The sequence below is a fragment of the Pteropus medius genome, unplaced genomic scaffold, assembly GCF_902729225.1.
Source record: "Pteropus medius unplaced genomic scaffold, Ma_sr-lr_union100, whole genome shotgun sequence".
NCBI classification, from domain to species: Eukaryota; Metazoa; Chordata; class Mammalia; order Chiroptera; family Pteropodidae; genus Pteropus; species Pteropus medius.
The window spans coordinates 25,203,499-25,221,170 of NW_024349800.1; the positions used below are offsets into that span (position 1 = coordinate 25,203,499).

The 17,672-nt window shown below is 36.2% G+C and overlaps 2 protein-coding genes across 6 annotated transcripts in view; both read right to left on the bottom strand.

Annotated features, from left to right (window-relative positions):
- Positions 1 to 862: 862 nt before the first annotated feature.
- CUNH2orf74 (chromosome unknown C2orf74 homolog) lies at positions 863 to 2,889 on the bottom strand. Its single transcript, XM_039887079.1, has 4 exons — positions 2,774 to 2,889; positions 2,440 to 2,541; positions 2,177 to 2,339; positions 863 to 1,335 (listed from the first exon to the last, which is right to left on the bottom strand). Exons 1-4 carry the CDS (start codon positions 2,887 to 2,889, stop codon positions 1,165 to 1,167), a joined length of 552 nt encoding a protein of 183 aa, XP_039743013.1. The 3' UTR covers positions 863 to 1,164.
- An 8,595-nt stretch (positions 2,890 to 11,484) lies between these two features.
- Positions 11,485 to 17,672, bottom strand: part of SANBR (SANT and BTB domain regulator of CSR) — a 54,831-nt gene continuing 48,643 nt past the window's right edge. For 4 of the 5 annotated variants that reach the window (XM_039887065.1, XM_039887063.1, XM_039887067.1 and 1 more), the window contains one exon: positions 15,360 to 17,201. In XM_039887065.1, the coding sequence (XP_039742999.1) occupies positions 17,165 to 17,201 (37 nt within the window). In that variant the 3' untranslated portion in view covers positions 15,360 to 17,164. Of the gene's footprint in view, positions 11,583 to 15,359; positions 17,202 to 17,672 lie in introns of those variants that run through there. The other variant, XR_005658211.1, reaches the window with a different exon arrangement.

The following is a 17,672-nucleotide window of genomic DNA, read 5'->3' on the forward strand; positions in this document are numbered from 1 at the left end:
TGTAGAGAACCCATGGGCTCTGAATATTTTTGTAGACCACTGCAGTCCACACTGCTTTAATTTGTTCTCTACCCTATACCTGAAGCCTGGGATCCTAAGAGCGACCTTACTCTGACTCCTCACTACACTTCACAGGTTACTGCTCAACTCTCCTCAATGCCAGCCTGCAACTCCAACTAACTGATGTCCACCAAACTCAACACATATGCTCACCCCTTTGCCTTGGCTTGTGCCTTTCATCATCTGATATAAGCTTCCCTCTGCTTGTTTTATCCAATCCTTTCATTTGGTTAAGTCTCTTCTGCTCATAGTGGGATGGTCACAGACTTTTCCCCATCAACAGGTGTCAATACTCCCCATTTAGCATTAGTTACATATTCTAAATTATTCTGTCAATCACTCCACAAACATTTATTGAGAGTATGCCATACACATGACAATGTGTTAATCCTCTGAATCAAAAGCTATGTTTTCTGCTTTTTATCTGTCTCATAGACCCTTATACATTTCACAAATGTTTACTGCAGCGGTTTGGATGATGATGTACTGGTCTGTACTATCATTCCATATATAGACAGCAAATTTTAAACTACTGAAATCAAGAAGAGTCTAATCTCGGGACTTGCCTAACACAACACGATATTTTGCTGGTAATGGTAGCATTTTGTGTCAATCTTAAAAAGCAGTTGTCAGTACAAGGAAAGTTTCAGAACTGAGTTCAGTGAGGATTATGCGGTAGGAGGCCCTAGTCCTAGTTATTGGAGGTTCCCATGATTTGGTCATGAATACCTGTGATCAGAGCATCAAGAGTATGTGCTGTTTCCAAAGTCCCCTTGAATACGATTTACCTAACAGACACCCGCACAAACACAAATAACTTTATTCACATGTTAGACAGTGTTCGAGTAGACTGAGTTTTAAGGACACTTAATACGATCAATTTCTTGAACTCAGATTTGAGTTTTAAAAAAACTATATTCAAGCTCTGGATATTTTACTTACAGAATTTTGCAGGTAGCCCACTTCTCTTTGCACAAAGGTAAAATACTATTTATACTTGCTTAATTCTCCATTATTTTGCTGTTGCAACATGATTTTGTACCCCCAGTCATTTCATTGTTAGTCTAAGGTTACATTTCTTTCGCTCTCAGCCTTTTTTGAGCTTCATTTTCTTTCTTTATGTTCTACAGTATAGCTTCGAGGTGTAGGGTATTCCTTCCCAAGATCCACAACAATTACCTCTCTAGAAAACGTCACTCCTTTTAAAGGTCTTTTGTTATCAACAACTGAAAGAGTTCCAGTGACAGGTATGTGTGGTTTCTGCAAATCATCATCCTGCAAGAGAATGGGACAAACAGAATAAATGATCAATTTATGAATGCAAGCCCTGCTTTTAAAAATATAAGTAAAAAATAAAAAATAAATAAAAATATGTTATATGTACATTGTTAGTGAGAAACAGAAGAAAGTATTTCTAAATGACATAGAAAAGCAGTGATAATCCATCATTTTCATATGTCTATGGTTATAAAAGCATACACTTACATATTGAAATAGCATTTGGTAACATGTATCATTCTTTCTATGTAGCAATCAAACCCAAGAGCCACTTGGACCATCATACTGTCTCTAACTGGGCATAGGTCTTATCTTGGGAGGGCATGTGAATTGTTCTTATTAGGGAGCCCAAACATGGAGCTCAGGAAGGCCCTGGCAATGTTTGTGTGCTGTTGTAGAAGGAGCCTGGAACTAAAGCAGGGACAGAGTTTGATAGTGAGCTCAGCCATAGTGGAGGAATGACCTTGAACAATTCGTGTCATTTTCTCATTTGTAACATCCGAGGGCTGGATCCCTAGATAATCTCCACGCCCTCCTCCAGCTCCAAGTTTCTAAGATTCTAAGAAAAGCAGCAAAATAAAAGGGAATTACTGAGAAAAACACAAATGTAGGGATGAAGAATAAACAAATGTATAGGCTTCGCATAGGTAAATGGTTTGATAACATGAGCCAATGAGCTAAGAAGAATGGTTTACATGACTGTGGACATTGCACTCCTTCCATTTACAAATCTAAATTACAGGCGAGACCATCCCTTATTATACCTAACCAAGTAATTTAGCTCCTTTTCAATCAAACAAATTCTAAAATGCCCCTTGAGAGTTGAAAAGTGTACCACCTTTTGACTATTTTCTCCAGCATTCTCAGGATCTTGTTTCTCTTTTATTTTGCCCTCCTCTTCATCCTTTGTGTCCTCTCTATTTTCTAAGTGTGTGGCCACCATTTCTTTACTCCGTCTCTGAACAAGAATGCCAGGCCTCATGATTTGCCTAATGACAGTCCTAGAAAATCAATCAGCAGGGATGTTAAAATTCATGCATATTAGCCACCACTATCACACACAAAAATGGCTTTCTACAATGTTCTATGATGCAGACTTACTTTTCTTGGTCTTTTGAATTGTTTGTCTCCACGTTAGCAGCAAAGCAGTCTCTACCTCCACAAGGACCTTTTTCTGTCTCATCATCTTTCTTGCTTTGGGAACTAAAAATGAACAAGCAAAAAATTCAGAAAAAGGAAGAATGGTCTTGATTTTAAAGCTTGGCATGGAACTTCATTTTTAAACAGAAAATTAGCATTTCTAAAACCTTGAAATGAAAAAGTAGATTGCTATAACATTATTATTTACTCTATTTTAAATTGTCTTATATTATTTCTAGATAATTAGCTAGTGTGACCTGAAATCTGATCCCAATTTATCAGCATGGATTTATACCATTTATATAAAAAAACCACCAATAAAAGGAGGATGCAAATGAAGCAAATTAGAAGGATGATGTAGAAAGTGATTGCTGTGGTTTCAAAGCTCATAGAGTTAGCTAGAAGACTCATCCACTCTCACAATCACAGTTTGTCCAATTATTCTTTTCCAGCTCAGTTGGAATGTAGATCTCTTGTTCTTTGTTTCTAGAAACAGAAGAATAAAAGGCTGTTTTCACTGTTGTTCTTTTGACCAGTTTCAGATAAGATGCTCTGCTTGTTTCAGTGGAGTTGACTCACACAGGCTAATTTCTCTCCATAAATGTGGTGGGGGCTGAGGTGGCTAGAGGGGAGACTGAGCTGGGGACACGTGTGATCACTCAGCTCACCTCCCCTCATCCCAAAAACTATCAGAATCCAAAGGAGAGAGGAACTGCAGCAGTTGGAGCTGAGCCCAGCTCCCCATTCTTCTCTCCTCAGTGACATCACAGAATTATGGAATCATTGAGTTAGAGGGACTAGAGCACCAGCCCAACCTCATGCATCATCTGGAGTCAGAGGAACTATGAAACTCTGGGCTGCCCTCTATCCGTCCTCTCCTCTGAGAGGGTGGGGCAGAGGCCACTTGGCACCATCTTGGCCACTCTTTGATGAGGATTTTCTTCCTATTTTCCAAACATCATCTTTCCTTCTTTAACCTGAGCTTGATTAACTTACTGCTTCTTTCACAGACCATGAACAATCAGTCTACTTCCTTCTTATAAAAACCTTCTCTGTAGCCCTGAGGCCTATGATCAACTTCCCTCTTAATGGTGTTTTCTAATAGCCCATATCCTTCTAATCCCGTATCTCTGGACTTAGTTCCTGGACACACAGGAAAACTGGCAGCTCTAGAGGCCATGGCTGAGGAAGCTGTAGCAGAACGAGATGATCAAACTAAAGATGACCCCCGGCCCTCTCTAACTTTAGCCGAGTGAGTGAATGCCCATGACAAGGATGGAGAGGGTAGAGCGAGGATTTTCTGAGAAGGAGGGTCCAAAAGACTATGGCAGCTGCTGTCATCCATGTCTGTAAAAGTCAGAAGGTGAGCCCTGGGGACTTTGGGCTGCAGACACACTGGCCCTCCTCCAGAAGGGCAGGGACTGTGGCTTCTTTATTTTTGGATACTCCACCAAGTCAGGACTTGCAAATTCCATAAATGTTGAAAAAAAGTGTGTGTAAGCGCAAGTATAAATTGCTAGGGGGCTCAGGTCAAGGCCGATTTTGTAGAATATGTGAATGTCTGGGCCATTCCTGGCAGTTAGCACAATTCCTGGACACTTCCTCCAGCCACAGCTTCTGGATGGAGACACAGAGCCCATCTTACCCTCTTTACACTGCTGTCAGACTGAGACTTTAAGAGTTAAAATCTTCTCATGTCTCATATACAGAAAGATACTTCTGGGAGATGGGAATATTTTATATTGATCTACTGGTGGTTACACAGGTCTAGACACGTAAAAACTTAAGATTATTGCACTTCATGCCCTCTACTGTGTAGATATTGTACCTGAATAAAAAGGAAAAACGGGCCCCATTCTCACACCTGAATTTGAGTGTGTGCATGGTGCCAAGAGTAGGGCTGAACTAGGATGCACTGCTGCTAGTTGGTCCTGTCTCCAAGATTGTTTGCCACACATATTCTGAGACCAGAAATCTTTGGCAAGGATACAGTAGGAGCAACAAGTAAGGACTGATAAGACTGTATCTAAGGGCTTTCTTTCACTGAATGGGCCTTGAGAATCAATATCTTAAATTTATATGTACAGTTAATATAATTCTGAAAAGCGGTATGTTATCCAACTTTGGTTTCTAAGTCACATTTTAAATGCACTGGACTGTAACTCTGTGACACTATGGGGTCTTATTTGTACATGTGTCTCCTGGGCCTAACGCAGTGTGCCTTGCACACAGGTGTGTACTCAAACATTATTTGTGGTGAGACATGACTACCAATTCTACAGAAATAAAAAAACATTCTGAGAGTACTATGAACAATTGCATACTAACAAACTGGATAACCTAGATGAATGAAAAAAATTCCTGGAAAAACAAAACCAACCAAGACAGAATTATGAAGAAATAAAAAATCCAAATAGACTGTAATCAGGAAACTGAATTGATAGTCAAAAATCTCCCAACAAAGAAAAGTCCTGGACCAGATGGTTTCACTGGGTAATTCTATCAAACATTTAAAGAACTAACACCGATATTTCTCAAACTCTTCCAAAAAATTGAAGAAAATGGAACACTTCTTAACTCCTTCTATAAGGCAAGCATTACCCTAACAATGCCAAAGACACTACAGAAAAAGAAAACTAAATACCAATATTCTTTATGAATATTGAGGAAAAACTCCTCAACAAAGTACTAGCAAAGTGAATTAAGTAGCATATTAAAAGGATTATATGACCATGACCAAGTGGGATTTATTCCTGGAATACAAGGATGGTTCAACATATGAAAATCAACGTCATACACCACATTAACAAAATGAAGGGGGAAAATATACAAGATTATCTCAATTGACACAGGAGAGGCATTTGACAAAATTTAATATCCTTCCACAATAAAAAAAAAAAAAATCAACAAACTAGGAATAGAAAGAAATTACCTGAACAAAATAAAGGTCATATAGAGAAACCCCACAGCTAACATTATACTTAATGGTGAGAAAATATTTACAAATCACGTATCTGATAACAGATTAGTATCCAGAATATATAAAGATCCCCTAAAACTCAACAAAAAAAAAATCCAATTCAGAAATAGGCAAAGGACTTGAATAGACATTTCTCCAAAGAAGATATACAAATGGTCAATAACCATATAAAAAGATGCTCAACATTGCTAATCATTAAGGAGTAAATCAAAACCACATAAGATACCACCTTACATCCCTTAAGAAGGCTATTATTAAAAAAAAAAACAAAAAACACAGAAAATGACAAGTGTTGGTAAGGATGTGGAGAAATTGGAACCCTTGTGCATTGCTAATTAGAATGTAAAATGGTGCGATTGCTATGGAAAACAGTATAGTTCCTCGAAAAATTAAACATAGAATTTCATATCATCCAGTAATTCCTCTTATGAGTATATACACAAAAGAATTGAAAGCAGGGATTGGAACAGATATTTGTACACCCATGTTCATAGCAACATTGTTCACAATAGCCAAAAGGTAGAAACAATCCAAGTGTCCATCAATAGGTCAACGGATAAACAAAATGTGGTATATACATACAAAGGAATGTTATTCAGCTTTAAAAAAGAATAAGATTCTGACACATTACACATCAATGAACCTTGAAGGCATTACACAGGGTGAAGTAAGGCAGACACAAAAGATCACAATTGTCTGATTCCACTTATATCAGGTACCTAGAATAGTCAAATTTATAGATGCAGAAAGTAGAAGAGTGTTTACCAGGTGCTAGTGTGAGGGGGAAATGGTGAGTTTTTGTTTAACGGATACAGAGTTTCAGTTTTGGAATAATGAAAAAGTTCTGGAGTTGGATAGTGGTGATATTTGCACAACAATATGAATATACTTAATGCCACTAAATCGTACACTTAAAAAATGGTTAAAATGGTAAATTTGGTGCCGTGTTTTATCACAATTAATAAAATTATTTGTGGAACAAAGGAAAGGGAAACCATTTATAAGGTGCCCTCATACATGGCAGGCATTGGAAAAATAAAACCGGTACACAGATATTTCAATCTTCATCCATTGGCTCAGTTTGTTTCCCCATTGTAAATGTCCTACCCCTACTTCAGCCGTTTACCTGTCCCCATGTCTAAATCCTCTAAGACCTGGGTTTGGACAGCTCTTCCATGATGCTGTCACCATCCACTAGGCTTCCTTCCTTCCTTGCTTCTCTAAGTTGTCACTTCATCTCAGTGATGCACCATATCACCTACCTGCATCCCAAACCCTTGCCCTCTCCAGCTCCAGCTGCAGGCATGCTGGGAAATGGCCATTTTTCACATTCTTTGTCATGTTTCTCACCTCCCATCTCATTTATCACTTAATCTCATGCCCAGAGAACCCTGAAAATTTCATTCTCTCCTGTTATCAGAACCTGCTTTCTAATCCTTCACCGCAAGAATGCCTGATAGAAACATAAAGTATTGCCATTCTCAAAGATATTTGTAGTTTAACATGGGCTTAGAGAGAAAGTAAGACAGGGTAAAATTTTGAGCATCAGATAGCGGACAGAGCATTATCTTTGGAGCCAGGGAAACTTTTCTGGTGCTCCTGGCATCTGCTACATTGAGGTCAGATGTGGATTCCTCATAGGGTGAGCAGTGATGCCCTACCTCCCTGCCTCCTGCCAGCAAGTGTGCATACCTGGTGACAGGGTCTGCAGCATCTTGTGCTACAGGTGGGTCCAGGGTATGTATGAATCCCCAACCACCTCCATACGGCCTTGATCTGTTTGACTTGGTGAGATCCTTTGATGAAAGCTTGACCCTTGAATTGCAGGATCAAGATGAGGACATTCGAAGAACTCACAAGTCACAGCTGCCTCAATTTGAAAATGAGGATGAACACAGGACCCAGGCTTGGCCAATCACAACATGTGATCAAAATCATCTCAGTTTATTTCAAAGTCAAGACATTTGCAGAAATGACCAACACAGAAAAGAGCAGGGCCGGGAGATAAGGAGAGAGACAAATTACCAATGTCTCTGCTTGACCTAACCATGACTGAAGTGTAAACTGAAAACAATTTTCAGTTGTGTGAGTCAATGCCTCTCCTTTTTGGCTTAAGCTGGTTTGAGTGGGGTTTATGTCTCTTGCAATCCAAAATACCTGATCAACACATGTAACAATATCATTCTGTTTTCCTTTCTGAGCCCTTGATCCCTAAAATGAGATTCCTCCATTCCTCACACAGAGAGCCATTTGAGCCTGTCCCACCATGTCCTGACTTTGTTGGACATTACACAGGTTCCCTCTGGCCTCCAACAAGTGAAATGAAATGAGTGCTTTTTCTCTTTCATCAATTTAGTGCAGCCTTTTTCCCTACCATGACTAGTAGGGCTGTTTGGATATCTTATTTTAGATTTTAGAAAGCTGAATGTAAGTTACTGAAACTTATCAACATTAAGCTGTAATGTTTAACAGGGTATTTGTATTGAAATATCTTTTTTTCTTCTACATTAATGGCCCAAACCTGTCAGTTTTTATTAGAGGAAGAAAAAAATGATATTAAATGCTAAGATAAATGCCTAATATTTCACTATATATAATTTCCATACAAGAGAAAGGTTCTGTTGAAAAGCCTTCATTATTTATGATTCACACTTAACCTTTTCATGCAGAAGCCATTTAAAACCTCAGAAAGTCATTACAGCTTGATAAGGTTTTTAGGCAATTCATTTATCACTGAATTGTTTCTCATGGAACAAGTTAACCCTGAGCACTATATAACAGGAAACACTGCCCTTCGCAGGGGTGTTGACACTGAGACAGCACTTTTCTTAGTAAGGAAACGGGCATCAATCCCCAAATGGTACATCTGGGGACAAATAATCTGAAACACAGATATTCAATGGGAGAAAGATATTTGGAAAGAGGTAAATGCTGAAGAGTACCTGTGGGATAGTGGACAGAAAAATTAGATATGAGTTTTCAATGTGTTAGTCCAACAGAAATTGGTAATGCAATCATACAGTGTATTTTTTCACAGTCTCCTGTAGCAGCTGGAAGGAGAAAGCCTCTCTCGATCACCAAGATCAAGTCTGGTCACCCTGTGCCAACCCCCAAATGCCACAGTTCAGCGAAGAGTCTGCAAATTTACTGCAGAAGATTTGGCAAGCCTTTCTAGCTAGTATCTATTTACCTGAAATTGAAATGTCTTTGAGAAAGTGTCAGAAATGGCATACTATTAATTTAATATTATAATCAACCCAAATGGGGTAAAACACATTCTTGGCTTTGACCATGAAAGTCACAACACCCATGGGCTCAACCATCTGGTACTGGTAGGAGTCTAAGCTGGTATAACAACTCTGGAGAAAAGTTTGGAAATGTTCAGTTAAATTGACGATGTGCATACCCCTCAATCCATGTATACAGAGGGTAATGATCAAAAGTTTTTACTGTAGCATTTTTTTAAGGAAAAAAAAGATTGAAAATAACCTCAATGTCCCTTGATAAGAAATGGATAAATACATTTTGGTAGATTCGTAAGATAGATTACTATAGAGGAGTTAAAATAAACTTAAGCTATCTGTCTCTAAATGTATAAATCTCGAAAACGTAATTTAGAGTCTAGAACAATCATATAAGGAGATGTACAATATGAGTTCATTAAAGTTTAAATAGTATACTATGTTGTAAATAAAAAATATATGTAGTAAAAGTATAAGAACATGCATGAACATAATAAACATCAAATTCAGGGAAGTGTTTACTTCTGGGAAAGGAAGAATTAGAAGCAGGATCATCATAATAGGGTGAAGGTATCTGGAATGTTTCATTTCCTATAAAAATGTATATCATGCTATTATGTCAGAATGGTGAGTAGTGGGTATCTGGATGTTTGTTGTTTATCCTATATACTTTTCTGTCTATTTAAAATATTTAATAATAATTAAAAAGAAAATACTGGCAAGCAAAAAAGAAAAGAAAGAGCATCTATCTCCCCTGCCCATCCCTGAAATAACCTCTATTAAGACACTGATGTAAATCTGTCCAATGTTTTTCTGTGTCTGTGTGTCTTTGCCCAGCTGGATAGGGAGGGACAGGGTGGCAGATCTTCAGATAACTTCAGTGAGAAAAGTGCTTTAGCAGAGTTTAGCAGGCTAGGTAATCTGAACCTTAACTTACGCATCTAGAGGATATAATTTTGCTAAGTTCAAATTACCAAAAAGAGAAACATGTCCTTGTTTAATATTTAAGAATTTGCATTAGCTCATTTCCCATCACTTATTTTGGTTTATTAAGAGTATTTAAACATTTTTCCTTTCTCAATTTTTCACAATGAGAGACTTCTAAATGCTTATAGAACCTACAGAATAAACATACAAAAGCATGGCTAATGAGAATAGACAATTCTGGCATTGAAGATGGGCATCAAATTTAAACCTCATAAGTGGTATTCCTTGCTCTTTTCCTGCTTTTCTTCCTTTTTCTCATTTGCCTTCTAGAATTCCTTATGTATTTTAGCTACAATTCTCTTACCAGCTCTTGTCCCACTATTCTGTTTTCTTCTACTAACAATCTACATATGCACACTTGGTAAAAAAGGCTAAGATAAAGCTTTACGTAATTTAAACCATGATTTCCTTGCACTTTTAGCGCCACCTTATGGCAGTGTTCTAGTGTCAGAATCTATGCTTTCCTATTTTTTTTTTTTTTTATGCCCTTGAACATTTCTGGCTGAGTGTTACTGTGTTAGTCATTTAAAGATATCATGTTACATAGCAGTATGGTTCTCAACTTGTCTGCACAAGAGTCACCTGGTGACCTTTAAAAAATGCCAACACTAGGCTTCACTCCAGAACCACTGTCGGAGAAGCCTAACATTGATTTGTTGGACAAAACTAGATGCCATTTAACAAATATTCAGCTCCATTACTCACTGGGAAAAAAGTTTTCTTCCCTGATTATATGACTACATATACTCACATTATTAAATGACTAATTATTTTTAAAAATGAATACACTTTAGAGATCCTCTAAAGTATTTGTACCTGACGTAAAATAATTCTGATAGTTGCCTAGATTTCTTGCTGTAGCTTTGCTTTCTCTTAATTAAAAAAAAATTCTTATCATTTTTGTGGTTAATTGCTTCTGCTTGGCTTAATTTTTTTTAATTTGGGAAAATATATTAACCACAGACAAGCATAGAGTCTAAAGTAACAACTCACCCCCCCTTGAAATTAACAAATGTATACACTGTCATGTTAGTTTAAAATACTTATATACAAATATATAAAATATATAATATACATTTATATATAGTATACAGTTGACCCTTGAACAACATAGATTTGAACTGCACAGGTCCACTTATATTCTCATTTTTTTCAATAAATGCTGTAAATGTATTTTCTCTTCCTTATGATTTTCTCAATGTTTTCTTTTCTCTAGCTTACTTTATTGTAAGAATGCAGTATGTAATACATATAACATACAAAATGTGTATTTAGCAACTTTGTTACCAGTAAGGCTTCTGGTCAACAGTAAGCTGTAAGTAGTTATGTTTTGGGGGGGGGGAGTCAAAAGTTATATGCATATTTGTGACTGTGCAGAGGGTTGGTGCCCCAAATGCCCACATTGTTCAAGGATCAATTATATATAAAATATTACAAGTAGAGCATAAAAGTTGGTTGGGAAGTCAAGGCTAACAAAAAAAGCAATGAGAACATGTAACTGCTAAACAGTGGCAATGTTGTGAGTGCAATATAATTCAGAGAAGAGAGAGCCCAACAGATTTATGGTGGAGTTGAGATTTGAGCAAAAACTTGAAGCTAGGGGAAAATTTCAATCAGCTGCAAAACAAAAGGAGAGCAATCTAGGTGGGAAAACAACATGAGTCAAGGCCAAAGATGGGAATGAGCATAATATAGTTTTTTCTAAAAGTCTTTCGTATGATTTAATAATAACACTTAACACTTTTTGAGCACTTATATGTAAAGCACTATTCTAAGTGCTTTACATGCATATATTACCTTGTTTAACACAGCAACACTGTCATCAAGAGCACGTTACTCAGATCATTCTTTTCTGTTGCCCTTAGACAAGGTTCCCTGAGTCTTAGCTTCTCCATCTGTTAAAACAAAGCAGTATAATATTGTTTTGTGCATGGACATATGCATATGGGTAAATACAGAAGGGACTAAATAGAAAATGATATACCTATTAGTAAATAATAGGTATAATTGGTAAATAAATGGTCACACTATATTTATTTATTTATTTATTTATTTATTTATTTATTTATTTATTTATTTATTTATTTTAAGAACTGTCAGACTGCTTTCCAGAGTGGTTGCTTAATTTTACATTCTCATCAGCAGTGGACAAGGGCACCAATTTCACCACATTCTTGGAAACACATTATTAGGTGGCTTTTTGGTTACAGTCATCCTACTGGGTGTAAAGTGCTATCTCATTGTGGTTTTGATTTGCATTTACCTGATGGCTAATGTTGAGCATCTTTTCAAGTGTTATTAGCTATTTGTATATCATCTTTGGAGAAAAGCCTATTCAAATCCTCTACCATTTTAAAAACTGGTTTATCTTTTTACCGTTGACTTGTAAGAGTTCTTTATATATTCTGGATATGTCTCTTATCAGACATATGATTTGTGAACATTTTCTCCCATTCAGTAGGCTCTTTTCACTTTCTTGTGTCTTTTTAAGTACAAACATTTTAAATTTTGGTAGTCTAATTTATCTATTTTTTCTTTTGTTGTTTGTGCTTTTAGTGTCATATTTAAGCATTCATTGCCAAATCTGAGGTCATGAAGACATAGCCCCGTGCTTTCTTCTAACAATTTTATGGTTTGAGTTTACATTTAGGTTTTTGATTCATTTTGAGTTAATTTTCTGTACACAGTGTGAAGTTAAGGGTCCAACTTTATTCTTTAGCTTGAGGCAGTTGTCCGCGCATCATCTGTAGACTATTCTTTCCCCATTGAACAGTCTTGGCAATATTGTTGAAAATCAGTTGGCCATAAATAAATGGGTTTATTTCTGGACTCTCAATTCCGTTCCATTGATCTATATCTTTCCTTATGTTGTACTACACTGTCTTGATTACTGTAGCTTTTGTAGTAAGATTTGAGATCAGAAGTGTAAATAATCTTTTTTCTTTTTCAAACTTATTTTGGCTATTCTGGGCCCCTTGAGTTTCCATATGAATTTTAGGATCAGCTTGTCAATTTCTACACAGCTAACTGGGATTCTGATAGGAATTTGGTGAATCTGTAGATCAAGTTGAGGAGTATTACCATCTTAACAATATTAAGTCTTCTGATCCAGGAACATGAAAGTCTTTCCATTTATTTAAACCTTAATTTCTTTGAATGAGATTTTGTAGTTTCCAGAGAATACGTTTTGCATGTCTTTTAAGTTTATTCTTAAGTATCTTCTCTTTGATGCTATTGTAAAATAAATTGTTTCCTTAATTTTATTTTCAAATATTTCCTTGCTAGTGTATAGAAATAAATTGCTTTTGTATATTGATCTTGTATCCTGAAATCTTGCTGAACTTAATTAGATATTCTATAAGTTTTTTAGTGGATTTCTTGGGATTTTCTACATACAAGATCATGTCATCTGTGAATATAATTTTACTTCTTTTCCAATTTGAATGCGTTTAATTTCATTTTCTGGCATGAAAGACAAATTGCAAACCAACAAAAAAAATTTTGGAGTAATAATGTCATATTTGTATGGAAATAAACTATGACGATCTGATGAGTGACTTGGGTAGCTACTTTAGATTGAGTGCATGGAAATGCCTTCGGTGAGGAAATGACGTCTAACCTAAAATCTGAATTCTGAGTCTTCTAGTCAGTAAGAACAGCTAATGTGAAGGAACTAAAAGATGGGAATGAGCTTACTTATTGGAGGAACAGGTAGGCTGGAATGTAATAAACAAGAGGAGAAAGGAGGTCTGAGAGGCAGTGGGGTTAGGTCATGTTGGGTTTTATAAACCTGAGCAAAGGATGTTGGATTTTATTCTAGGTTTGATGGAGTGCTACTAGAATGTGAAACAGGGGAGTGATGTGATATGATTCACTTTTCAAAATCACTAACGTTGTTTTGTAGAAGGTTGGCATGGAAGCCAGGGAATCACTTAGGAGTCTTTTTTATAGCACTTTGTCAAAGATGTTAATGACCCAGAGTGGTGATAACAGAAGTGGAGAGAAGGAAAGAGATGTAGGGTATAAATGGAACTTGTTAATGAATTGAATGTGGGGGAGTAAAGACAAGAATAAGGAATAATTTCTAGGTATTTGGCTTGTACACATGGGTGGGCAGTAGTGCCATTTACTCAATTGGGGAAAACTGAGCTTAAACAAGCAGGGAGTTGTAGCGGGTGCTGGGGAAAACATCACAAGTTCTGTTTTGGTTATGTTGAGTTGGAGACACTTACTGGTATTCCAATTGGATGTCAAGTAGACATGTTGGATAAACAAGACCAGAACTACAAAAAGTGAGCTGGGGTCACTTGTTTTCAACTTGGAGATGCCAGTGAGCCAGGCAATCCAAGGTTAAATTGTTTCAAGAAGGGGTTGGAAAATGCTGCTAGGCCCAGTGTGTGGGTTACTTTAACTCTCTGAATTTTCTTCTCCACCTAAAAAAATGGGGATAATACCTGATTTGCGGGGGAGGGGTGGGGTGGGAAGTGGGTCATTGTGAGACTAAAGGAGCTGTGGCATATAAGAGAGAGAGCACCATCCACAACATACACGTTTAGCAACTACTATTCTACACTATCTCTAGTTTGATAAGAACGGACCTTGTCACAGACAAGTAGTAAGAGCCAAACTAGCTACATTTTCTCAAGGAAAGAGATGGAGAGCTATGGTGTAGCCTTCACTCTTTCCCTCAGTAAACCTCTTTGAAAACAGCATAGATCAGGAAACCTACCCCTTTGTACAAATGCTATTTACTCTGCCTATATAAGGCATGACATTTAGTATAATAAAGTAACAAATAATGTCATAACAACCACCAAAGTATTAGGTGCCTCTTTTCTTTCTTGCACCAGATACACACAAATGTACATAAGTCTTAGCAGCTCAAGTTATAGGAAGAGGGATATCAAACTATCATCTTAAAGAATGTGTCTACTTTTTAATATTAAAGTTATAGGAAGAGGGATATCAAACTATCATCTTAAAGAATGTGTCTACTTTTTAATATTAAAATAACAATGCAACAACAATAATAGTTAACATTTATAAAGGGCTTCCTATTAGTCAGAAAGTATTGTGCTAATTGTCTTAGATCTATGTCATTCAATCCCCCAACAATCCTGTAAGGGTGGAAATATTATCCCTATATCACCTTCTCCAACAAATTAGCTTTAAATGAGGGTGGGAAAATTAACCCACTAGAACTGGACTGGCCAGGTATCCCAGCGCCTTTTAAATGAAAGGCGTGAGAAGGTGAGATTTACAATAGTTCCTCAATGAACAGTTGAAGGTTGGCTAAAGAATTAATTCCAGGTACTAGAGATGAAAGGAATTTTTTTGTTTGTTTTTATACTAAGATTTGCCTTTAGCAGGTTAACATGATAAGGCTTCAGCCTCAGCTTCCAAAGCAATTAGCACATCTCACAATATCTGGCTATCTTTCTGAAGGAAAACAACAAAATGATGCAATGGGGTGGAATCAGCTCTCTTACCGGATAATCTTTTCTGCAGTATTTTATCCTTTAAATGTTTTACTGAATCTTTACCAGGATGATCTCATTTAAAACAATCTTAAAATAAACAAAATTCACCTTTTCCATGAGAACCTATGATCTAGAGCCCACTCAGACCTTTCTGAGAAGATGGAATAATTCAGATCAAGGGACTTTTCAAACTACTTTGTCATTAACGTTTATTCCAATTAAAGAAATGTGAATTCAGAATTAATGCAAGGTGAAACCTTAAAGTATGTGGCAAAAGAAATGCTATTAAGAATTTAATTAAAATGTTTATGGTACCTATGCTTTGTACTACAGATATTAACAAAATAAAAAGAACATTCTGAAGACAAATTTTGATAAATTCTGGTCTGTAAAAATCAATTCATTGGTTCAGTCCCCACTGGAGAGAAGCAAGTTGCTTTGTTACCATCAGTTAAAAATCAAAAGAGCTTGTTTTCCTCTTCTGGATGTGACCATCACAGCACTAGATAACATGTACAAACCTAATTCCTTTTAATCAGAGAATGTAGTAAACTAACCGAGACTCTGGTATTTTAGCAGGGTTTTACAGATCATGTACTATAAAACATTTTCTTTTGAAAATAAAAATTTGATAATCTATTTCAAAAATATCAATTGAAAAATATGTAAACTGCAACAAAGTTTCCAAACAGAAGGTCAAAAACCTTGGCCGAGCCATACATGTAACATTAAATAACAGCTAGTTTTATCAACTAAAACACTCACTAAAAATAATCATTTCTGTACGTGTATACTGAGTATAACACTTCAAAATTTCAATAAAAATTGCTGTTTTGTCACACATTATCAAAGTCTGTTCTCTAAATAATCTGAAGAAATTTCAATTATAAGGCAAATGAAGACTAAAATTAGAAACAATGCATCTTAAAGTTTTCAGAGACCTACATATAAATAATTTCCAAACATAATTTTTATGTGCTTATGCTTTGGAAAAAATTTTCCCTGAGTATTCTTTCTGCTTGGTTAGAAAAATTAAAACACGATCTACAGAATTTTGATTTCTCTTGAATGTATGCAATTTTTCATCTATCAAATGTATTTGGGAATCTTTCCTTCCAGATATCTCTAAAGTAGTTAGTAATTGTAACTTTTAAAGGGCTATTTGAATGGCTATAGGAATATGGGTGGGTTTTGGAGCCCTGAGAACAGTATAGTGGGTGTCTCATACAACTGAAATGATTTACCATCCTAACACTATCAATGGTTATTTTAACAAATTCAGAATGGCACTGGCTTCATAGAGGAAAGAGGTAATAAGCAGGAATTGCAGCTCAGATGACCAACAGATAAGCATTAAAAAGCAAAAGAAAAAAAGTTGGATTAACATTGTGCTTTCCATAGAATAACGCTGAAAAAAAATTAACCCTTCTGCCCAACACAGGAAATACCTCACCATGAAACTTTATTTAATGAAGTCTTGAGATCTGTCACTCCTTAATATTCACGCAAACTTAAAATTAGCATCATTGGGAGTTTATCACACAAATTGCACTTCTCAATGCTATCCCAAGATTTACAGCCCAAAAGACACACTACAATCAGTGCACATGCACGGTACCACTACCAGCTGTGTTCCCCTAATTTTCTAAGATCTTAAAAATTCCTAGCTACTTGAGAGTTTAGGCCTCTTCTTTTTCAAATAAATAAATTAAGGATAACAAATATTAGGAGTCTTAACTATGCAAATGTGTAAATATTAATTTTCTACATAGCCTAGCATCACACTAAAGGAACATTAGATTTAAGAAGTTTCAATTTACAATAAGATTTCATAAGACCTAACTATATACTTCCCTTAGCATTATGATTTGTGTGGTTTGCAAGAATAATTAATAAATAACTTAAAACATTTAGAAGTCATCGTTCTGAAGATCTTCAAGAAGTGAGCAATTTCTGATGTCCAAAGGTGTGGCTTCTGTCTTTTTAGTTAAGGTGCTTTACACAGGGCGCCCTGGACCCCAACGGCTTTTAGACCTAGATTTTTTAAACAGAAAAGAAGGTCAGAGGTGCTTCTAAAACAATAGAAAGTTACTGTTGCTTAGGTTATACTTGCTTGACGGTATCAAATTTAATGAAACTTCATGTAGCTCCATAATCCATTTTTAAAAACACTTGGAATCAGATGTATTTTGGAATTCAGATAATTTTTGATTTGGGGCGGATAATATGGTACATATATTGTACATTATAGATCTGGAGCAGTGCCTCATAATCAAACACATTAATGTTTCTTCAGTAACAAGTGAGATAAACAAAAACTATAAGTAGTGTCATAGTAGCTCAGTTTAGGTTTGAGCTGACACAGACATATGAAAAAATCTTCTGAGTTTCTAAGCTTTCTGGATTTCAGAATTGCAGATATGGCATTTGGATCTATAGTAGTAAGGATAAAATCTCAGAAACTCTTAACCTTTAAAAGAAAATTTGTGATATAAAATGACACAG